Raw genomic sequence first — 25,155 nt, 5'->3', positions numbered from 1 at the left:
AAGGTTCAGGCTGACTAAATATGCCAGTGTTAACACGGTGCTATCACAGATCTTGCGACGCAAATATAGAGGCTGGCTTTATTTACACAGCAGAAGGCGTTTCGAACACGCCCTACTTAGAACCGCGGCAAAAAAATTTACATATTGAATTTTTTGCCGGGTGCCCCGGTTCTAGGTTTTGTGTTCGATGTTAACACGAGCTTAGGTGGAGCATGTGTAATTGCCAAATCGTCATGAACCGGAAATGGGTGAACTTCCCTCAGCAGAGAATCCCAAACTCCCTTCTCCCCGACTACTTTACCGCTCGTCCTGAGGTATCACAAAACATTCCCAGGCCAGCTGAGACATGTCTCCTGGGTCTTTGCCAACGCCTCTTACTGGTCAGACATGCCCTGAACACCGCCTCAGTGATTCTTTTGGGAGGCATCCTGACAAGATGCCAACTAGTCTGGCTCCTCTAAATATGGAGGACCAGTGGCTTAACTCAAAAGTTCCTCCCAAATGACCGAGTGCCCCGCCACCCTTTGGAGCACACCCATTTCGGCAGCTTGTACCTGCCATCTGATCCTTTCAGTCACTTCCCAAAGCTCATGATCAAAGGTGAGGGTAAGAATGTACCGTTAAATTACCAGCTTTTCCTTTCGCCTTAGCTGCCTCTTCACCATGGTGGACCGATGCAGAGTCCGCATCACTGCAGATATTGCACCGATCTGCCTTTCAATTTTACAATCCGCTCTTCTTGGACTTGGAGGTACTGATTCTCATTCTAGTCGCTTTACACTCAGCTGCGAACCAATCCAGTGAGAGCTGAAGATCACAGCCAGATGAAGCGAGCAGGACTACATGATCTGCAAAAAACAAATAGACCCAATCCTGCAGCCACCAAATCGGGTCCATCAATAACGCCTTGATTGCGCTTGGAAATTCTGTCAATAAAAGTTATTAACAGAATTGTTGACAAAGGGCAGCCCTGGCAAAGTCCAAACCTCACTGGAAACAGGTTTGACTTACTACCGACAATTGCAACCAAGCTCTGACATACACACAGAGAGTGGACTGCCAGATTTTGGCATATATTTTTGTCATACTCCCCACAGGATTTCCTGATGATCATTGTCGAATGACATCTCTAAGTCTACTAAAATTTAGATTTGTTGGGCAAAACTCCCATGCACCCTAAAGGACCCTGCCAAGGGTATAGAGCTGATTCACAGTTCCACTTAAAAGACAAAATCCACACTGATTCCCCTGAATCTACTATCTTTTGCACCCTATTCTCCAGTATCTCTTGACATACTTTTCCAGGAAGGATGAGGAGTTTTAGTCCACAATAGTTGTTCCCAATCATCCCTCCCCCGGTCTCTTTGCCGTTGCCAGTATAAGCTTTGGAGTCCCCCACAAGAACAAAAGAATTAGCTGAAGGAGTAACCTTCAGTACCTCAAATCCAAGAAAGATACTTACTCTGAACTGCTATATGGTGCATAAGCGCAAACAACAGTCAGAACCTCTCCCCCGAAGGCGAAGAGAGACTACTCGTCTTCTGGGTTGAACTCCAATGTACATGCTCTAAGACGGTGGCAACAAGTATTTCTACCACTATTTCTACCACTATTTCTACCTGCCCGTCACCTCTCTGTCACTTCTTGAAAGAGTGAAAGGCAGCCCAACACCTCTCGAGAGAACTGGTTCCAGAGCTTTTGCTGTGTGTCGATGTGGATCACACTACGTATATCTAGCTGGAACTTATCGTCTCGCACCAGCTCAGGCTCCTTCCCACTCTTCGGACATGACTGTCCCAAGAGCTTGTATCAGAATTTTTTCGAATCAATTAGTCAAACAAAATTGTCTTTTCCCTAAATTTATTTGAAAAGCTCAAGCATCTCAAAGGGAACAGGTCACATTCATAGCAAAGTATGTAAGCAGTGCGCAATAGGAAGAGAGAAGTGTTGAAATAAAGGTGTGATGGACGGGGGTTAAGAGTAAATAACGCAACTTTGTGGAAAGTGCCCACACTGGGAACAATGGTCAATTGTTGAATGAGCAACAAGAAGGGAGAAGAGATAATGTACTGTCAGTGAGTCAATGCGGACAAGGTCACACATAATCCAGAATGTGCTTTCCGCACAGCACTATTGCAATTTAGACAAAGGTACATTAATGTTTTCCAACGCATTTCCTCCCTTTGATTCCAAAGGAATCACTAAAAACAAGAATTAAAACATTTACAAGTCACATAACACCGGTGGGATTTGAAGGTTGGAAAAAGACCACAGTTTGAGGTTGGGTGGTCGGGCTTCTTGGTGACATTGGCCGGAGTATTGCCTCGGAACCACGGTCCCTCGTCTACTTTTGGCCCTATAACGCGTTCTTTGTGATCTCGAAGGAGAGGTTACTAGAATTCCATTCCCTGCGCGTGTGTGCTGAGAAATGGATTCTTGCACATGACACACGGAACCATCGTCAGCTGTGGGACTCGTTTGTATTGAATGGTGTGGCACGTTCCGTAACCTTGACTGTAGTGCGGGTCTTCAGTTGAACCTGGAACTGCCCAAGCCAGCGTCCGAGCTTGAACTTCTTTGGGCTCGGGTTCCGTATAAGGAAATCGCAGGATTAGATGTTGTGCAGTATTCTGTTGGCGGCTCTCGGAAGTGCTTCTCGAACTGTCCTCCTGATGGCAGTAAGAGAATTGGTTAAGTGCAAGCAATATCATCTCCCTTGAAGGAGAGATCGCTGTGGCCTGGGACCAATCAGCACATTTAGTAGGGCACCCAACAAAATTCCAAAGGGAGACAGGTTGCTTTAACTGCCAACTCTCATCTGCATCTCCATCAGTACCAGGGGCAGGCGTCGTATCCAATTCATTCCGGTCTCCTTTAAGCATTATTTTCTGTTTAATGTTGCAATTTTCTCTCTCTACCGCTCCCCCGACTGCGGGTGGTAATTGCAGTATTTTCTCAGATCGACACCTAAAGTCTCACTCATGTTGGTCATTATTGCGTTTGCAAAATGGGGGCCATTGTCAGAGGATATGTTTTCCGGGATTTCCTATCGTGGAATTACCTCTCGCTTTGCTACGGTGTCAGCTGTTGCATTCTTTGTGTGGAATGATTTGACAATCACCAAGCAATATTTATTCCCTTCACATGGGTGGAGTTCCATAAAATCAATCATAGTATGTTGAACAGGAAATTCAGGTGGGGGGGTTGGCAACTGGCAAAGTCCTTAGTGGCCTACCGGGATTGGGCCCGGCACAAATCATGCAGTGTTCGGCAAAACACGTCTGCGCATGTACAGAACCCTTTAACGAACCACATATTTTGGACCAGTGATTCACAAACTGTGGTACGTGTACCACTAGTGGTATGCCAAAAAATGTATTGAATGAGATACAGTATTTTATTTTCCTATTCTCAAACTGATGATACAGTGGCCAAAACACTAAATACACCTGTTCAATAAAACCTCAGTCTCATTTTAAATGAATATTTAGCCATAATATGCTACTATATTTTATTGTTGGTCATTATAGTGGTACTTGGAGAGCCAAGTTTCTTTTCTGAGATGATACTTGGTGAAAAATGTTTGAGAACCAATGCTTTACACAGTCATAATCAACCTCTTTTGACACATGGTCGAACCGATGTGACAATTTAGCGCACACTAGGAAAAGGTAAGCTGGCATCAGGAATTGCCATCAGAACTATAATTCAAAAGGATTTGCCCCTGGCCAGTGTGCATGCAGTGGTGAGCCCAATGAGTTCCGCAGCCTGACCTGATAGGGAGGAGGTGATAGAAGAAGAGGTGACAACGTCATGATCATCAACCACGGCTAAGCCAAACAGAAGGAAGCCAACGTCAGGGTCACAGGAAGCTGACCTGTCGACATTAAAATATGGGGTAAAAAAGCACCCACAAAACTAGCTTTAATCAGGTCAACCAGTTTAAGATTATCTGGTACTTCCCGGGGTATGCTTATGGCATCAAAATAGATTAGGGAAATGTTCTCATAGATCTGCGATACTTCTCTACTGTTGTTGACGCAAAGGGTATCCCCCTTTTCTAGAGTCAGGACTTTGGCTGGCAAATGGATCCATCTTGTAGAGCTGTAGGGGCATAATACGAGAAACAATGGTACATGTTTTTATCCAATTTGGGGTGGGAACACTAACTGTAATCAAGCGAAAGGCTCGTTTGGAGATGTTTAAGGCATACCATATCTAAATATCACCGGCTAAGATTTTTACCCTCAAGTGATTTTGATAATGTTATTGTTAAAAAAAAATTGAAATCCCCTCTAGGAGTGCAATGATACTCGGGGTGATCAGTCCAATAGTCTCACTGCATCCCAGGCTGCAAAAGGGCTTATCATACCCTCTCTTTAATTCAAATTGCTAGGGGATGTCCCTGTCACACTCACTCTGTACAGCACAATGTTTACAAATACTTTTAAGTTTCATTCTCAATCTCTTGCTTCACATCCTCGTCACATCCATCCTCTTTTTGTACCTCATTTTCTAAGTCACTTTCAATTTTTCTCAGGTTCTTTTTTGATTTCTCTTAAAGATCACTCAGTAGGCGCCATTGCAGGGCTCGAACCATGGCAACTTCCACGACCAGCCTCGTCATATGCCGTAATGCCCTAAAAAACTGACAAGCATTGGAGGCAAGAACATGGTGTGACCGCCCTTGACTTTTTAATTGTTAGTGGACTAGGGATGTAACGGTAAACGGTACAATGATAATTTGCGATAAGATTCCAGACGATGTGTCTGGAATGCTGTCACAACTTCTTTATAAATTCTTTAGTTTGTTCACTGTGATTTTCACTCTTCCTTTCTTTAACTGCAAACTGTTATCAGTGTTGAAATAACTAGCTAAAATGTTTTGTCATCTCATCGAACTGAACAAAGGCTGTGAAGATTGTGTATTCGATGTGTGAGTTATCACTCTTCTTTATTTTTGTTGGCCAAACTGTTGTACTGAACCACAAGGAGGCGTTGAAAAAAATGAAATCTTGTTTGAGTCTTCATTAGCCAAACTACTTTGGGTTTTATTTTGATAACAAAAAGTAAACGCCATGTTTTTTTTTTACATTACCTACATTATATTATATTACTTATTTATGATAAGTCTATACTGATTTTTCGTGTTGGTCCCCACCTTTTTTTCCTTTGGAATGTGAGTCAGTTAATTAGATTTAGTCGAGGCCGCTTCTACACTTTCCTCCCTTTGCGTCCTTATTTTTTCCCATCGCAAAAAAGGGGATAGAATAATGGGCTTTTGTTCTCTCATCAGGCACTTGTCCTCTCCAAGGCCACGGTGATGAGATGCTTTTAAGGTTTTCTAAGTTTGCGAGCGTACTCCTCTCCTTTTTTTCTCTAGGAGACAGCTGAATAATGGTATAATATTTATAAATACACATTTATACAAGCATAAAGCCAGCTGATAGTTTTCTGAACGTTTTAACGGGTGTGACATTGTCTGGAGGTAAAACCTTTATGCCAATAATTGGAAAAAAGGCGCCATACCTTGTTCGGCGTCAGGTCTGGCTGTTGGGGTGATTTCGACTCCACCGCAATTTTTAATCAAACTGACATCATGTTTATGAGATGTGGGTGGGCCGGCACCCTAGTCCGTAGTCAAAAGTGAACTTGTCCAGGTACGTGTCAGCATAGGGCTCATCTGGACCTTGGGAAACATGTGTGACAAAGTTAAGTTTGGAGGTGCCTTTAATTTGGGCGTCCAAAAGTTACAGTTTCCTCTGGCCGTTTACGGAGGGCAACACGTACACGTACAATGGTGAGAGTGATGTCAGTTTAAGCATGCTGGGTGACGCGTTGCAGAGCGATTGATCACAATACCATCAGGCATACATGTCAAAACCATCCCCATTTTTAGCAGTAGGTCACAACCAGAAAAGGTTACCAGGCATTTTGATGAAACAACAAATTGATGTTCAGTTGAAGGACACGTGACTAGGCGTGAGAAGGGTTCACACACGGTTGCGCCGTTTGTGCACCGCGAGGCAACAGAGCGTTGACTGAGTGGTACCGACAGATCAGTAGTTCTGAGCACCAGAATCTACAAAAAAAAATGTTTTTCATCATTTATAACCATGGCAGTTGGTCATTACTATACAACAGGTTGTACGGATAATAGTGTGTGCAGGTGTGTTGTGTAGGTGCATATCACCATCTGATGTTTCGGCACGAGGGCCGACATCGAGTCAGTTGGAAGCGTTGCTCGAGACTCCAGGGCCTCCCTTCCAGTTGTGCTCATCACGTTTTTGGTAAAAGTCTCGGTTGTTACGCTGGTCTGGATCATGTCGGTAGCCATTGCCTCGGCCACGAATTCGCTGAGCCCTTCATTTTTTTGGCAGGACTGTCTTTAGCCCAGTGACAAGTTCAGCACAAAGGAAGCAGGCATCGGTCTGGATCGTAGCAGTAGCCATTGCCTCGGCCCTCATTTCTTGGCAGGACAGTCTTTAGCCCAGTGACCAGTGTGGCCACAAAGGAACCAGGCGCTGTCGTCGGGCGTCTGGAAGGGTGAGCTGCTTCCAAAAGTTTGGTCCGGAGTGTCATGTGTCAATGTAACATGAAAAGGAGGGATACAGTTGTCATCTTAACAAGCTGTTTTATTCACAATATTACATCTACTCCAAGTGCTCACTGATAGCCTCAAACACAAATACACACAATGTTGAAACAGGAAGAAGCGCCGCAACCCTTGGATAATTACAACACAAAAAGCACATAACAGCTTCATTTCATAAAGAGAGGTAAAACTAAATTATTGAACAGAAGTAAAACATGATAAACAGATACTGTGATAATGTCAGGAAAGTAAAAATGCACAAAGCCATGTTTGTTTACTGTGGAAGTCACTGCTTATTCAGCACTTGCAGTGAGTGAACTTGTCCAAAAGATGGTGCCATAGCACAAATGATAGAACACCTTTCCATTTATGTTAGGTTTTGCGCATGTCAAAGTAAAGTATTCATTTAAGGTGTGATGCATCAAAATGCACGTCATAATCAGATCATTTTTTTCAGAGTCTGTGTACACAGTTTAATCCGAATGATGATCAGATTAAATAAATGTTGTCCATGTACACTTGGCTAGCTGGTATCGCCGTCCCGTGCAAATTAAAGCATCGGTTTAACTGTGATAACCACACATGCGCAGTCTCACTGTTATGCATAATATGTAATTAATAATCAAAGTTTTTTCCTTAAAATTTTAACTACAAGTTACTGTAACTTTCTTTTAGACAGTTCTGAAGTTAGTGTAGTGATGTAGATATTGACCCTATTATATTTGATTTACATTACATTAGCGCTTTATATGTATGTATGTACAGTATGTGTATCAAATCTCACGGTATGATATTAGAATATTATGGCCACCCACAGTAGGATATTATCGCAGTATATGTAAAAAAAATAATAATAATTAAAACCTTAAGAATGTTAAAATGTATAAAATTAAGTGGTAAACACACTGTAATTGAACACCAACATACAGAATGCTAAAATGTTCTAATCATATGTAATACTACAAAAGTGTTTTAAGTGCAAAGAATAGTGAAGGGACATCCGCTGTTTCAAGCAAATATAATTGAAAAAAACTTACAGTTGAGTGTCTTAAAGTAGCAATGTAACACAATAGTGTACACTTTAGTGTCTTTCAACTTATACTCTCTGACAAGCAGTGTACTCGACAATGGACATATTTGTATCAAGATACAAGATTGTTTGTTTATTGTCATTTGCACAGTTAAACAGTTTGCCGTACAATGAAAATCTTACTTTGCTAGTCCACCCTTCAACAAGTCACACGGTACTTAGCTAAAAATAAAAATAAAATGTATATATACAAGGCACAGTAAGTAACATAACATTATTGCACATTCTGATTGTCAGTCAACAGTATAAATATGCAGGTGACCTAGGGTCATAGCAGCAGTTAAAGTGTCTTTAGTGATCAAAGGTGAAAAGTGTCTATAGTTCTGGTTCACAGTTCATGGGGTGGTGAAGGTAGCTGTCTTTTGTTCAAAAAGACAAGGGTAAAACGGGGGAGGGTGGCGGGGGAGCTAGCATTCACAAGTTAGCATTCACAAGCCTGATGGCCTGTGGGTAGAAACTGTTTGTAGGTCTCGTAGTCCTGGATTTCAGGCTCCTGTATCGTCTGCCTGATGGTAGGAGGCTGAAGAGACTGTGCTGGGGGTGTGTACTGTCATTAATGATGTTATGTCCTCTCCTGGTGGCCTTGGTAGAGTACCTGTCCTGTAGTGAGGGGAAGGCTTCTCCTGATATGTACTGAGCAGTTTTAATCACTCGCTGGAGTGCCTTCCTGTCCTTAGCAGTGCAGTTTCCATACCAGACCGTGATTGAGCTGGTCAGGACACTCTCAACCGTACTTCTATAGAAGTTGCTGAGAATTTTGGGTGGCATACCAAATTTTCTCAGCCTTCTTAGGAAGTACAGTCGCTGCTGGGCTTTCTTTATTGTTTGTTGGGTGTTGTGATCCCAGGTGAGGTCCTCGCTGATGTGGGTCCCGAGGAATTTAAAGGTTTTTCCCTGTCCACCTTTGTCCCCCCTATGTACAAAGGTGTGGACTGTGCACTCCTTCTCCGTGGGTCATTTATCCTCTCCTTGGTCTTGTCTGTGTTCAAGGAGAGATTATTATCCTGACACCAGGGCACCAGTTCCGCTACCTCCCTTCTGTACGCTGCCTCAGCTCCCCCGGTGATCAGTCCGACAACCGTAGTACCATCTGCAAACTTGATGATACTGGTGTTGTTTTGGGACGCCACACAGTCGTGTGTGAAAAGGGTGTACAGTAGGGGGCTCAGCACGCAGCCTTGGGGGTCCTTATGCTTAGAACCTTTGTGTCTGATGTCTGGTTGCCGATTCTGACTGACTCGGGCTGGTTTGTGAGAAAGTTCAGGACCCAGTCACAGAGAGTTGGTGTCAGACCAACAATATGGAATATGTTGTTTCTCAGAAAAGTTAATTAACAATTTAACTTTTAATAATGTAAATACCTCGCAAACTGATGTTTGGCTTCGCTGGCTTCAAATATATTTTCTCAGTGACAGTTTATGAGAAGTCGAATTGTCCAGATGGTAAGCTGCCACGCTCCAGCTCCCACGCGACATCCAAATAAACAAGCGGGGTAAAGGTGTATGTAAAGTTTTGAGCACGACTGTATGTGTTCTCTCACTATAGGTAGAGCCAATCAACTGGACTTCCGTGAGTGGCTGGACTGGAATGGGAGGCTCCCAGTTGGGCACCAAGAGGTAATTATTTTAGTTCCCATCGTAAAAAAACATGTCTTCCCCATTTGTATTTACCGTAAAAACACAATTGCCATTGGTTTCCAAAAGGACTCTTCCAGGTAAATTTATGGAGGACATCAGCCAGAACATTGCAAAGTTTAACATCCATGCCTTGGTGATCATTGGAGGATTTGAGGTAGGAACTAAACGAAGTGAGAGAACATCAAACCAAGCAACTCCTAATCATCCTTGTTTGTAGGCCTATGTGGGAGGTCTGGAGCTAGTCCAGGCCCGAGAGAAATACGAGGAAATGTGTATCCCTATGGTGGTTATCCCTGCCACCGTTTCCAACAATGTTCCTGGCTCTGACTTCAGCATTGGCGCCGACACCGCTCTCAACACGATCACCTCTGTCTGTAGTTTAACTACCATTACACACTTTCACGCAAAGATACACAAGTGTTAATCAACGTCCTACTTTGTGCTACTTGCAGACGTGTGACAGGATTAAACAGTCAGCAGCAGGGACCAAACGTCGCGTTTTCCTCATTGAGACGATGGGTGGCTACTGTGGCTATTTGGCCACTATGGCAGGCCTGGCTGCCGGGGCTGACGCTGCCTACATCTTTGAGGAAAAATTCAACATTAAAGATCTGGAGGTTAAAAAACGGGAAACATTTGTGAGAACGTCCGTAAAAATGTGATCAGTGATGAGTTGCGTATTCTTTCTTAAGGTGAATGTTGAGCATCTTTTGGAGAAGATGAAGACAACGGTAAAAAGAGGCCTGGTTCTCAGGTATGATTTTTTTTTTCCATCTGGAAATCAAACATGCAGCAAAAACGACCAATAGGCCACTGAGTGAGTGGACATTGTCATCATCTGGGGCTGCTATTTCCGCAATAGGAACGAGAACTGTAATGCCAACTACACCACAGACTTCATCTTCAATTTATACTCGGAAGAAGGAAAAGGCATCTTTGACTGTCGCAAGAATGTCCTGGGACACATGCAGCAGGTCAGTTGTTGACATGAGCTGTGTGTTTGTACACTCCACTAGGGCTTGACGATATATCGATGTGTGCGATGTATTGCGGGTTTGTCTCTGTGCGATATAGAAAATGACTATATCGTAATATTAGAGAATACGTTCTCACACAGTTGTTCTTAGCTGTGTCAAGACTCGGAATAAGGAGTGGACCCAGATGCAGAGAGGAAGTTCCAAAATAAAGCTTTTATTTTTAAATGACTTTTTTACATCCAGAGCAAAAAGTGTTTCGCAAGAATTAACAATAATTACGTGGAAAATAATTCCGGAAAAAGGTAAATCAAAATCATTCCAAAAAATAGGAGGAAGGAACTAACAAGAGAATGAACTAACAATAAAGTCGTATTAAATGTAACAATAACATAAAGCGTTCCAAAAGGAGGAAAAAAAACAAAAGGAACTATATATGTACACTAAATATGAATAAACAAAAAATCACTCAATCAATGAGGCAAAAAACGGAATTTAGAAAAACACAAAAACTCACCAATTAGGTTGGACAAAGGATAACAAAGGGTGCTCGAAGGAGGAAAAAGTAAACTCAAAATTACAGCAAAATGATTTCTCGATCCAAAGAGGAAAACCAGGAAAAAAGGCAAGACAAGGATATCAACATGGACATGGGCATGGACGCTGGAAATCCACGTAAGCACGAGACGATCTGGCACAGGACAAGAGTAGGCATGAGCTTAAAAAGGATATGAGGATAATGGGAAACAGGTGGAAACAATCAAGGGTCAGGGATGACGTCAGACAGGTGACACAAGAGGAAGGTCCCTCGATCTGAAACGAGAGGATTTGCTTTTCAAAATAAAACATGTAAATCACAAGACAGAAAAACCAAGACAAGACTTCCCTCACCGCGGTGTGACAAGCTGTGGGCATTACATTACAGGCTCTTCCCACTCCTCCTTGTCTCTCCTCCTCACAGACAGCAAGCGCACAAACTTACACACGTCACAAACTGTCACCTCATACGTCACATACGTATACGCCCTCACAGAGCAGAGAGGTAGCAGCGTGGCTAACGTTAGCTGTGATGTTAGTGGATTGTTACAGGTGGTAGTACGAAAGAAAGAAGGTGCGAATCTGGTAAAAAAATGAAGGAAGAATTAATTCCCCAAAAAAACAGCACAGGGTCCATCGTCTGGCGGCGGGAATATGTCGAATAGACAACTTTAATTTGTCATATGTGGGGCACAAGCGTTGCTACCAAAAGTACCATTACTGCTAATATGTAGCATCATTTGAAAAGTCACCCGCTAATAACTATTTAATAAATACAGTTTTGGTCAATTGACTTAGTTGTGATTTCCTTCTCTGCATAAAAGTTTAAAATGAATATATATTAATGCAGCATGAAGAAGAATGTTTAGATGTAGACACATAGAATCATCATACTGCTGTGATTATATGTATCAAGTGTTAATTCAAGGCTAAGGCAAAATACCAAGATATATACCGTATATTGCGATATGGCCTAAAAATACAGAGATATTAAAAAAAGGCCATAACTCCCAGCCCTACAATCCAGTCGTCCCTCATTTATCGCGGCTAATGGGTTCCAAGCCTGGCCATTGTAAACGAATTTAGTAGGAATGTTATTAATAAAGCAAATATTCACATTATTTGAACATAAAAAATCGGTTTACGACCTACTAAATATGTTTAACATAATCACCAAAAGGTACGGAAATTGATTTTGCATAATAGGACCCCTTTAACACATAATTTAGGTCAGAAATATGTAGAATGTGCTTAAAAATATATTTTAATAAAAATCCGCAATATAGTGAAGCCAGAATATTTGAAGCGCGATGTGGCGAGGAAGGACTGTACATACACACTACACGATTACTACTGCTTCGACAACGCCCTGCACGTTGCATCCAAATAGTGCACTTTATTTTGCCTCAAGACATGATGGATCAACTATCAAGTCTACGTATTTAACATAATCTATTCAATAATAATCAATGAAGAGACGATAAGTAATTACTCACTAAACTGGATGAACTACTCATTTCCTATGTGTCCATTGCAGGGCGGTACTCCAACACCTTTTGACAGGAACTTCGGCACTAAGATGGGTGCCAAGTCGGTCCTGTGGGTCACTGAAAAGCTTAAAGAGTGCTATAGACACGGTAAGATGGTTTAAAATGTACATTGTAGCAGTAGGTTCTATTCGTACATGTGACTTTTGAACAAAAGTGAACAAAATGTTGGGCCGCCAAACCAACATGGCTACTGTGCAGCAAACCGAATGCGACCTATCTCAGTATGCAAGATCTTACCACTAAAAGCAGAAATGAGTAAAAAATGCTCTCTATGCAATAGAATCTATCCCCATACATTGTCAAAATAACATTTGTCGAGTGACCTCAAGGATCCGTTGGTCGCGTTCCCAGACATGTTGAACTATCGTGTCCTCCGGACATCATTCTACACAACAAAACCGATGAAAACTAGGAAAAGCATGGAGGTCTACTACTTCTTTGTGTAGCAGGGTCAAAAATATTGGTGTCAACACTGCTGGATAAATCATGCATTGTTTTTGTTCGGATGAGGTTGCATTTCATTATTTTATTTTGCCTCTACAGTCATGTTTGTGGCTTTGTTGCTGCTGTACCTGTTTACGAGTGGCATGTTTTTCCCCGTCTTCATCAAAATATAACTATGGATGTCAACATTGTGTATTGTGTATGTGTTGAAAGATTAATTTAGGATTGCTGCTTTTGGTAAAAATGTAACTATTTTAGGTTTTGCTCACATTTGATTTATTTTATTTGGACTCACCGAGTTAGTGCCTTACAAAACACTTAAAATGTGTTTAAGAAGTACAAATAATATCAAGATGATAGTTCAATGGGAAATACTAAACATTAAAAGTACTGTATATCAAACAAACCTTTAACGAAGTGATCATTGCACATGGTAAATGGGTTGTACTTGTATAGCTCTTTTCTACCCCTTCTAAGGAGCCCAAAACGCTTTGACAGTATTTCCACATTCGCCCATTCACACACACATTCACACACTGACGGCGGGAGCTGCCATGCAAGGCGCTCACCAGGACCCATCAGGAGCAAGAGTGAAGTGTCTTGCCCAAGGACACAACAGACGTGACTAGGATGGTAAAAGGTGGGGATTGAACCAATAACCCTCAGATTACTGGCACAGCCACTCTACCAACTTCGCCACGCCGTCCCCAAACTCGTATATTCTTCGACTCCGTCTTCCTTGACTAGAGTACGTGCCCCTTTTTCTCGTCTTCTTTCTTGACATGTTTTTCTCTTCATAATTACCTTTAAAAACTCTGAAGAAACTTTTATCCTTTTCGCCTTTATACTATCCTTTTCTAAAACAACCCAAGTATAGCGCATTTTTCTTCGAGAAAGGCAAAAAGCCCGCCAGAGCGCTTAGACAACAGATGCTTGCTGGCCCACCACTTCGAGACTCGCATATTTAATTAGCCATATGTGACTTTAGATGAATACAACCTTTACTATATTTCTCATCATGTAGTGCATGCAGAAACATTGTTTGAGTCTATGCTGTGCAAGTGGCTGCTTTTGCATTTACTCATTCACGTTGACATTACATAATAGGCCTGACCTACTAAGTCAAATACCAAGCGCTAAACAGCGTGTGCAAACTAAAATATTGTGTGTACTGTTAGTGGGCCTGTTGGATGTGATCTAGTAAGACTGTGTGTGCAGTTGAAAATTGGTGTAGACCGTCTTATTTAAATTACATTTTTGCATGTACAACGGGTCTTGCACCATAGTGTTCCTTAATCATTTACTGCACATTTAGTAGATCAGCGTTGCGTGTGTATCAAATTTGCACGTGTTTTATATGCCGATCAGGCCCCATGTGTCACACACCCCTTTTGTTGCATCAGTACTTTTTGCAAATTTTTCAGATAAAGGCTGTAAAATGACAATGTCATGTATAATATTAAATATTGTTGTCAATTAAAAAGTCAGAAATATGGAGTCTGAACTGTATGCACCCCTTTCGTTTTCATGTGAAACGCACATATTTTGTTTTTCCTTCATGGCCTCTTCCCGTTAACAGATGTTTCCTGTAATAAAAAAAGAAAATGTACATTTTCTCCAGAACTACTGCCAGTAGATGGTGATTAAAATCTCAGAAAAGTTTCTATATTTTATCAAGTAAAAATTTTGACAGGTATTTTTTTTAAAACGTTAAAAAAGTCTGATTAAAACTGTGATGGAAAAGGGGCTCTTCGTGTAAACACACACACGGCAATCTATTCTGTGCTAAAGCACATTTGACTCCAAGAGTCTAGTTTGATGACCCAATATTCAAGCACACTTTTCATACTAAGCTCCAAGTACCATGTGCTAGACAGTAGCACGCAAAAAATAAAATAATGTTTTCTATGAGTAGGCGTGTTGCATGTGATCTTCTTATGATGCGTGTGCAATTAAATGGTGGTGCAGAATGCCCTTTTCTAAATGAGGATTTTAAGCATACAGGGCTTTTACCACAGAGAAAATCATTTTCTTCAAATACAAGTTATCATCCTTCTAACTTTTGTGCGATATTATCATTTCTGATTTGTAGTCAAGACCCCACCTTTCGCCCGATTATAGCTGAGATAGGCACCAGCGCCCCCCGCGATCCCAAAGGGAATAAGTGGTAAAAAATGGATGGGATGGACAACAGAAACATATGCACACTGACAATTCCTGACACTTTTCTTTCACTTTCACATTCAGTGCGCGAGGCTGTGGATTGCATCACTAGCGCAGTCGTGCGTCTAGAATGACTAGAACACAAGAACATTTGCAATGAAAGACGTCTTTTTATGTAAATTACAAAATAAAATTGCTGAATAGATGATATGTCTAATCCTGCAGCCGTGTGAGGAACTGTCAGTTTGTACATCCTTCTGACACGAGCTAAATAAAACGCAAAGTAGTATTCGCAAAACGGTGATGAGCAGCATATATTTTGGATACTGATGAAGACAGAGACGCACAATGGATGCCATGCCTTATTCTGCTCACTTAACATGCATTTCCCTTTGCATCGGTTTAGTAGATCATCTTTGCGTGTGGTATCAGGTTTGAACATGTTTTAGATTAGGAAAATTTTGCATAAATAAGGCTCTAGTTGGTGGGCCTGTGATCTGCTCAATTATTCTAGCACAAATTCATGTGTGCAGAACAAAAAGTTATTTAGTGCGATTGCTCCTCCTGCCAGTTATCAATGAACACTGTGACTTTGCAGAATACAGAACCCCAAAACCAGTGAAGTAGTCATGTTGTGTAAGTTGTAAGTAAAACAGAATACAATGATTTGCTAATCTTTTTCAACCTACCGGTATATACAATTGAATGGACTGCAAAGACAAGATACTTTACGTTCGCACTGGAAAACCTTGCCATCCAAGCAACGTTATCATGGATGCCCCTGCTTATTTCAGCAAGACATTCCCAAGCCACGTGTTACAACAGCGTGGCTTCGTAATAAAAGAGTGCGGGTACTAGACGGGCCTGCCTGTAGTCCAGACATGTTTCCCATTGTAAATGTGTGGTGCATTATAAAGCGTAAAATACCACAACGAAGACCCCGGACTGTTGAACAACTTAAGCTATACATCAAGCAAGAATGGGAAAGAATTCCACCTGGAAAGCTTAAAAAAATGGTCTCCTCAGTTTCCAAATGTTTACTCCGGGTTGTTAAAAGGAAAGGCCATGTAACATAGTGGTAAAAATGCTCCCGTGCAAACTTTTTTGCAATGTGTTGCCAGCATTAATTCTAAGTTAATGATTACTTGCAAAAAAAATTAAGTTTCTCTGTTTGAACATTAAATATATTGTCTTTGCGGTATATTCCGTTGAATATAAGTTGAAAAGAATTTGCAAGTCATTTTATTCGGTTTGTATTAACAAATTACACAACGTGCCAACGCCACTGGTTTTGGGTTTTGTAAAAAAAAATCTCAGAGTAAGTCAGGACAGATGCAATGCTAGTGTTGTACAATAATGTAAATGAGCCAAAGTCTGAATGCATGCAGATCTGTGTGAGTACAGTTATTTTTTACTTTACAAATAAATACACAATGTCGAAGGGGACCTACTAATTTAACTAGTCCTAAATATTAATATCTGTTTTTTGTGTATTTAGGATATGCATAAGTCCTGAAAAATTTAAATTAAACCATGGAGGCATGGCGGAGATATTTATAAAACAATCTTGCCTTCCATAACACGTCTTTCTTTTTTTTACAAATATATTTTATTATATTTTACAGTTAAAATGACATTAAACAGTCATACTTTGCTCACGCAAACCCTTCATACAGGCACACAGGAGAGAGGTGCACTCGAACTTTAACAACTCAAAGTTTACAGTATAGACATTAGAAAAGATACCCAAATATTGTATGTGTGTGTGTATATATATATATATATATATATATATCCACCCGTCCTGCTGCGGCTCATGATCAGCAGGCTATCCAGACCATAGCAAAATGGATGAATATTCCTCGGCATCAAGGATCCTCAGGAAGTGATCACAAGATCATTTCCCGTGGGCCTGTCCACCGTACACACTTAAAAAGGAAAAAAATAAGTAAAAATTACAGGGCTTGATCAATACAAAACAATAATCACACCAAAAAAAAAAAAAAGTAAACCATGAGGAAACCAAATCAAAAGTGACACAAAAAAAACAATTGTAGTGTAGAATCAATACAAAAGCTAATAATAATTAAAAAAAATTAAAAATGGAATACAGCTACAAAAAGATGCCAGTTTTGTTTTTCTTTAAATGTCTATAAGTTATGATTCATTATATGTCAGTAAAGGTTTCCAGGTTAGTTCCCATTTATTCATATTTGTAGAGTTTATAAATCTTATTTTTTAAAGAGTCATTACATCCATAAGTTCATTTAACCAGTTCCTGAAGTTGGTGCAGATGGGGTTTTCCAGTCTCTGAGAATGAGTCTTTTGGCCAAGACCGTCCCGAGCAGCAACACAGTTGTAATATATTTTGCAAACTTTTGGGTTTCTGAACACCACCCAAAGAAGATTATATCCCTGTCAAGGACAAGTTTTCTCTTATATTACCCCAGAGTAAAAAAAGGAAAATGCTGGACCAAAATGATTGAATAATTGGACATCCCCAAAACGAGTGTGAAAATGATCCTTCAGCAGATTTACATTTATCACAAATTGGAGATGTATCAGGATAAAATTTGTATAATAAAACTTTAGAATAGTAAAAACGATGAATCACTTTAAACTGCATGAGCCTATGTCTGCTGTTAATTAAGCACTTGTGAATTTGAGAGAGTGTCTGTTACTATTGCTGATTGGGTATTGTTGTTCTTAGTTCCTGTTCCCATGCTCTTTTAACACTGTCTGCTGATGTCATGGGCATAATGAAGCAGCTGGCAAATTTAGCGATAAGCTTTTTACTTGTGGGTGATGAATTTAATAATTCTAAAAGAAGATGTTTTTCATTTACCAGCTGAGACTTTGAAATGTTTTCTTTAATAAATGTTTTTACCTGCAAATAGCAAAACCAACTGAATTTAGACAAATTAAATTTGATTCGCAATTGCTCAAATGACACAAGACTGTCCTCAACATAATTGTCTTTTATGCATTTAATTCCATTTGAGTACCGGTCAAAAAATGTTTTATCTGTTATCGATGGAATAAATGCATGGTTGTGACATATTGGTGAATACATAGTTACATTGGAAATATTCAATTGTTTTTTAATTTGATAAAGATTTTTGATAGAATTTCGTACTACTACACTATGACTTATTGATTTAATTGAAGAGACTGGTTTAGTAAAAAGTAGAGATAGCAATGATGTATAGGGTTTAACTAATGACTGCAGTTCCAATTTCAGCTATAAGGGAGCAGAATTAAGAGATTCCTTATTTGGGAACCCCATATTCCAATAGGTCAATGCGTTCAGATTTGATGCCCAATATTAATTTTTGAACATTGGAAGACCCAGTCCCCCTTCCTTTGTAGATCTGAATCAGTGCTTTTTGGATATTCTGCGTTTTTTACATCACCACACAAAATCTAGAACTAAAGATTCAAGTTTTTGGAAAAAATCTACAGGACTTAGAATTGGTACATTTTGAAAAAGATTTAAAAAAATTGGCAGAGTGATCATTTTGATAGCATTCACTCTGCCTAACATAGAGAGAGGTAGGGTCTTCCAATACTCAATACACACTTTCAGTTTCTCAAAGACTTCAGTAAAGTTCAACTTTAGTAATGATTCATAATTTTTTAGATATTTTTAAGCCAAATAGGATATGTAATTTTCTGCGACTTTAACTGGATTTTGACTGATCTTAACATTATCTCCTAGGAACATAAGCTCACTTTTGGACCAGTTTATTTTATAACCAGATATTCTACCAAAAGAGTCTACATATTCTAAAAGAAGTGGTAATGCAATTTCTGGCTCAGTAATTGTAACAAGTACATCATCTCCATAAAGTGAGATGAGACTCTCTGATGAGCCCACTGAATATCCTTTAATATTAGAGTTCATTCTTAAATCAATTGCCAGTGGTTCGAGGGCCAAATTAAAAAGTAAGGGCGAAAGGCAGTCACCCTGTCTCACGCCGCGATGTAATTCAAAACTATCAGGTATTACATTTTTAGTTATGACATATGATTTTGGTGCAAAATAAATTATTTTAACCCATTTTATAAAATTTTCTCCCAACCCAAATAATTTGAGAACATGAAAAAGACAAGCCCACTCAATTGAATCAAAAGCTTTATGAGCATCCAGAGTCAGGACGGCAGCCTTTTTGTTTCCTGTGCAGTCTGAGTACAACACGTTCAGTAATCTCCGTACATTGCCAAAAGAAGGTCCTTCTAATGACATGTATAGAATTTGAGAAATGTTTCCAATTGGTGATGACAGCATGATATGATATATGATGGATACTACCTGAAGATATTTGCGCAAGTCTGTCATTGTAGTCATCCATCCATCCTTTTTCTACCGCTTATTCCCTTTGGGGTCGCGGGGGGTGCTGGTGCCTATCTCAGCTACAATCGGGTGGAAGGCGGGGTACACCCTCGACAAGTCCCCACCTCATCGCAGGGCCAACACAGATAGACAGACAACATTCACACTCACATTCACACACTAATTTAATGTTGCCAATCAACCTATCCCAAGGTGCATGTCTTTGGAAGTGGGAGGAAGCCGGAGTACCCGGAGGGAACCCACGCAGTCACGGGGAGCACATGCAAACTCAACACAGAAAGATCCCGAGCCAGGGATTGAACCAAGGACTACTCAGGACCTTCGTATTGTGAGGCAGACGCACTAACCCCTCTTCCACCGTGCTGCCCTTTGTAGTCATTAAGCTCCTTATTTTTCTTTATCCTCGTGTTGTGGGGCAGACTGTCTCGTACATGCACATGCATCCTACGCTTATTCCATTTCTAATCCAAAGTAGCGTATAGTTCCAATTTATATCTGTCACTCGACTCCAATTTGAAGTGCTAAAACTACAACATGGATGACTGGGACAAGACGCAGTCGAAGTGGAGGCTCGCAAATAAGAGTACACACAAAACGGCGCACTCTGAAAAGATGGTAATATCATAATATGACCTCTTTGAAGTTGCTGGTATTTCCATTGATAGTATACGGTGATTTGAGTTGTGTTCTGGAATGATGTAATATATCTTTTTGGCTGCCTTAGGTCGTATCTTTGCAAATACGCCAGCCTCTGCCTGTGTGCTAGGCATGAAGAAGCGGGCGCTCACCTTCCAGCCCTTGGCTGATTTAAAGGAAGACACCGATTTTGAGTATGATGCATCTGTCAGCAGGATTGTACTCCCAATGATTGATGGCTGTTTGGCATAATCAGTTTTTCTGTTGACTGCTGCAGACACCGCATTCCAAAAACACAGTGGTGGCTAAAGATCAGGCCGATCATGAAGATCCTGGCTAAGTACAACATCCAACTGGACACATCCGAACATGCCGACATGGAGCATGTGATCAAGAAGAGTACTACCCTCGGAAATTAAGGGGACACCGATGAATGACACTCTGTATTTTGGTCGAAAAGTGTTTCCTTTATCGGTCTACTTTACACAAGAAACAGGGTTTCAAAAGAAAGATTAAATATTATATTTTGAACTTTTTCGTATGATTTGGCATATAATTTGGACATTTAAAATAGACTTGGTAAGTTGCGATGACAACCCCCAAATGGTTATGTAATTGTTGGGGTTTGTATGTCACTTTGTTTGTTAGATCAAAGATTAAAGATACTAATATACAAACACACATTTGATGGTGTAAAATTTAGTACCAAGGTGCCAGATTTAGCCTAATGAATACAACAAGACCGTTAGCAATATAGTATGAACATAAAAATTCCAATAATAATCTGGATAATTTCTACCACATAACCTTGCGTTAGTGCTATGAGCTTCAACATCTATGTGTGCATGCCAACAGCCTTGTGTCCCACCTCCTCCCACAGATACAAGCGACTAGATTACTGAAAAGAGGGTTCACTCAGTTATTTCATTTCCCAAAGAATAATTGAAATGTTTCATGGTCTAGTAGTTAGAGTGTCCGCCCTGAGATCGGTAGGTTGTGAGTTCAAACCCCGGCCAAGTCATACCAAAGACTTTTAAAAATGGGACCCATTATCTCCCTGCTTAGCACTCAGCATCAAGGGTTGGAATTGGGGGGCTAAATCACCAAAAGGATTCCCGGGCGCGGCCACTGCTGCAGCCAGCCCACTGCTCCCCTCAACTCCCTGGGGGTGAACAAGGGGTTGGGTCAAATGCAGAGGACAAATTTCACCACACCTTGTGTGTGTGTGACAATCATTGGTACTTTAACTTAATCACCGTCTGGATTTAGCACTTTTAAAAAAAAACATTTTTGACACAAAGTTAACAGAAATACAATAAAAACACAAATCAAATGTTCTTCTTTCCGCCACCCACAAGAAAAACTATCAGTCAAATAAGTACATGCAAATATTGATATAAAGCCACAGACGACTGCACTTCTGAATGCAGCAGTACACAAAAGCAAACAAAAGGCTCATCAATCACCCACAATTCAACCACGTCTCAAACGGGGCCAAACTGGAGAGGAGTCTCCTTTACATATTTTAAGAATCCTGTATTTCTTGAAGTTTGAACGTCAGCCTATTTTCTCCAATTTAAAGAAATAAAAAATATCAGGCATAGTAGGGAGGCGCTGTAGCCTTCCAGTTAAGCACAATAAGTATTCTAGCTAACAAAGTAGATGCCGCCACATTCTTTTTGGAGTTGATGAGAAAAGATGACAGAGGGGCTACCCCAAACAGTCCACTTGTTAGAGGATTTGGTTCAGGGGCTCAGCACTTTTTTTTTTTTTTTACTATTTGGAGGTTGGACTTGGTGGAGGTCTGCGATCGAAGTATTATTTCAGATTTTATTTGTCAAAGCAGAACAATGCCTCCCAGGGTTTGTAAGTTGCATAGGAATGAGTTTAGACATTTTGAGCAATGGAATTGGACCTTTTAGAAGTGTTTCAATGTAATGATGTGACATTATTGCTTTGAATGCCATGATCTCACCTTTGATGTAAAAAGAAAAAAAAAACATCAAAACTGGGTAGAGAACATTCCAGAATCAATAAAAAAAAATGGATCTGGGACTATAACTTTGTGATTACATCAAAGCCCAATACTTTTTAACAATGGTTGTTTAACTGTTCAAATACTGTAAATATAACACGTTTATGCACTCTTTAAGTGTATATTCTGTACTCCATTAAAGCACAAGCATTTAAGTGGTAAAAAGACATGTTGAAATGTCAAATAAATGAATGAAGGACTAATCTGCTTATTTATACATTGTTTATTAGCAAAGCACAAATAACTGAAAATTTTGTAAGCAAAAATCAATATAAAAAATAAATCCCACTGACTTATTTTTAGAGAGGGGAAAGAATAAAAAGTAGGGACGTCTAAAATGATTGCTTTGATTCGGATTAATTCATCATTATTAATGTGATCAAAAATATGTAACTCATCTTGTCCAGGGTGTACACCGCCTTCTGCCTGAATGCAGCTGAGATAGGCTGCGGTATCCCCCGCAACCCCAAATAGGACAAGCGGTAGGAAATGGATGGATGGGCATCTGCAACACAGACTGACCCAAAATCCCTGAGACTTCTATGGCAACGCATTTTGGGTGTTCTATTTTTTTTTTACAAGACCCCAGCACAACAGTTAGCGTTCTAATATTAGCATGTTAGCTTGTTTACAAATTTTGCAAGTATACAAGTCAGTGTCAAATATTTTATTGCTTGACATGCTAACAGGTATCATTCGTGAAGTAAGGTGAGTATGCTAGCTTTATTTTTGCCAATTTTGTATGGTTCTCGCCCGGAAAAGGGTGGAGTGCCATCTCTGGGTTGGGGAGGAGACCCTGCCCCAAGTGGAGGAGTTCAAGTACCTAGGAGTCTTGTTCACGAGTGAGGGAAGAGTGGATCGTGAGATCGACAGGCGGATCGGTGCGGCGTCTTAAGTAATGCAGACGCTGTGTGGATCCGTTGTGGTGAAGAAGGAGCTGAGCCGGAAGGCAAAGCTCTCAATTTACCGGTCGATCTATGTTCCCATCTTCACCTATGGTCATGAGCTTTGGGTCATGACCGAAATGACAAGATCCCGGGTACAAGAGGCCAAAATTAGTTTCCTCCGCCGGGTGTCGGGGCTCTCACTTAGAGATAGGGTGAGAAGCTTGTCTATCGGGGGGAGCTCAAAGTAAAGCCGCTGCTCCTCCACATCGTGAGGAGCCAGGTGTGGTTCGGGCATCTGGTCAGGAAGCCACCCGAACGCCAAAGAGAAGACCCAGAACACTTTGGGAAGACTATGTCTCCCTGGCTGGCCTGGGAACCCCTTGGGATCCCCCGGAAAGAGCTGGACGAAGTGGCTGGGGAGAGGGAAGTGTGGGCTTCCCTGCTTAGGCTGCTGCCCCCGCGACCCGACCTCGGATAAGCGGAAGAAGATGGATGGATGGATGGAATTTTGTTTGTATACAACTCAGTTATATTTTAATACTTGATTCATGCTAATGTTGGCATGCTTTTTTAGACGTAGACTTCCTTTTATTGTCATTCAAATTCGAACTTTTCAGGTACACTATATTAATATATTTTGGTACTTTATGCATGTTGGGGTTTTTTTTAGCATGCTAACATTAGCTTTGTAGCTTATTTGGAAGATGTACACCTCAGTGTCATATTTTGATATTTTATTAATAAGCTGCTATTAGCACGATAGCTAGTTTAGCTTATTTTGCTCATATTTTTATTACTCAAGGCTATCTGGCAAGCATGCTAACTTGTCAATGCTTCAGTTCAGCTTTGGATCTTCAGCATTCACAACAAAACACACTGACTGTTCTAGTTCTTGTAAAATAAATCTATATATCGCACTGGTTTTCAAGATGAAAACTACCAAAATGGCCCCCATATTCTTTGATTTTGTCAGTCTGTCACTCTCACTGGAAAAAGTTTGGGCGCCCTTGCTTCCGTGGAATGTAGTGGTCGGATGCTTGCAAAGTAAGTGCTATGATCTTCTGGCCGTGTCATGATGTCATTTACGCATTGCATTTCTGACTCCCTTTGAGCTAAAATGTCTTAAAATTTGGCAAGTCAGAAACACATTGCACTGCATACATAAGTCCATTAATATGAAAAAGAATAATATGACTGTTTTTAATCAATCAATCAATCAATCAATGTTTACTTATATAGCCCTAAATCACTAGTGTCTCAAAGGGCTGCACAAACCACCACGACATCCTCGGTAGGCCCACATAAGGGCAAGGAAAACTCACACCCAGTGGGACATCGGTGACAATAATGACCCAGTGGGACGTCGGTGACAATGATGACTATGAGAACCTTAGAGAGGAGGAAAGCAATGGATGTCGAGTGGGTCTAACATGATACTGTGAAAGTTTAAGTACGGTATTTGACCTTTGCATATGGCTTTTAGCGACGCCTCGACAGTGCAGAGTCCTCAACACCTGCTCCTTGCCATTCCTCCTTGAAGGTTACTTTAAGCTACAAAATTAAACCATTCAACTGTATTGTTTTTAACAGACATTTATAATGTGCCATTTGGTTGATCCATACATTGCAGTGTATTTGTATTTTTTGTGTTTTCTATTATTACTATACTTTAATATTGCCATGAACACAGCATAAATGTATATACAACTGCCACGATAACATTTTTTTTTGTTTTTTTGAATTTTATAAACCTTTACTTATACGTTAACATCCAACCATCCATCCATTTTTACCGCTTTTCCCTTACCATGAATTGATTAATGTGGACCCCGACTTAAACAAGCTGAAAAACTTATTCGGGTGTTACCATTTAGTGGTCAATTGTACGGAATATGTACTGAACTGTGCAATATACTATAAAAGTTTCAATCAATCAATCAATCCCTTCGGGGTTGCTGGAGCCTATTTCAGCTACAATCTGGCGGAAGGCGGGCTACACCCTGGACAAGCAAGTCTAGCTGTCAACACTGAATATTGCATTGTTGTATTTTTTTTTTCATAGTTTATGAACTTTATGAATTCATATTTTGTTGAAGTATTATTCAATAACTATATTTATAAGGGATTTTTGAATTGTTGCTATTTTAGAATATTTTTTTAAAAATCTCATGTACCCCTTGGCATACCTTCAAGTACCCCCAGGGGTACGCGTACCCCCATTTGAGAACCACTGACAGGAGACAGACACAATCA

At 40.4% G+C, this 25,155-nt stretch overlaps 1 protein-coding gene and 1 long non-coding RNA gene across 2 annotated transcripts in view; one reads left to right on the top strand and one right to left on the bottom strand.

The window, feature by feature from the left end:
• Positions 1–20,663, top strand: part of LOC133554574 (ATP-dependent 6-phosphofructokinase, muscle type-like) — a 31,372-nt gene extending 10,709 nt beyond the window's left edge. Inside the window, exons 14-22 of the mRNA XM_061903497.1 lie at positions 9,231–9,301; positions 9,389–9,476; positions 9,540–9,692; positions 9,775–9,939; positions 10,015–10,076; positions 10,185–10,296; positions 12,371–12,470; positions 20,069–20,174; positions 20,258–20,663. Of these exons, the coding sequence (XP_061759481.1) occupies positions 9,231–9,301; positions 9,389–9,476; positions 9,540–9,692; positions 9,775–9,939; positions 10,015–10,076; positions 10,185–10,296; positions 12,371–12,470; positions 20,069–20,174; positions 20,258–20,399 (999 nt within the window). The 3' untranslated portion in view covers positions 20,400–20,663. The remainder of the gene's footprint in view (positions 1–9,230; positions 9,302–9,388; positions 9,477–9,539; positions 9,693–9,774; positions 9,940–10,014; positions 10,077–10,184; positions 10,297–12,370; positions 12,471–20,068; positions 20,175–20,257) is intronic.
• Positions 1,894–6,639, bottom strand: LOC133553928 (uncharacterized). Its single transcript, XR_009807014.1, has 3 exons — positions 5,530–6,639; positions 3,774–4,104; positions 1,894–2,669 (listed from the first exon to the last, which is right to left on the bottom strand). It is a non-coding gene; the product is annotated as an uncharacterized LOC133553928 (long non-coding RNA).
• Positions 20,664–25,155: the final 4,492 nt, after the last annotated feature.

This window comes from Nerophis ophidion, linkage group LG06 (genome assembly GCF_033978795.1).
Source record: "Nerophis ophidion isolate RoL-2023_Sa linkage group LG06, RoL_Noph_v1.0, whole genome shotgun sequence".
Taxonomy (NCBI): Eukaryota; Metazoa; Chordata; class Actinopteri; order Syngnathiformes; family Syngnathidae; genus Nerophis; species Nerophis ophidion.
The sequence above is the reverse complement of the archived record's forward strand: the minus strand, read 5'-3'. Positions and strand labels throughout refer to the sequence as shown.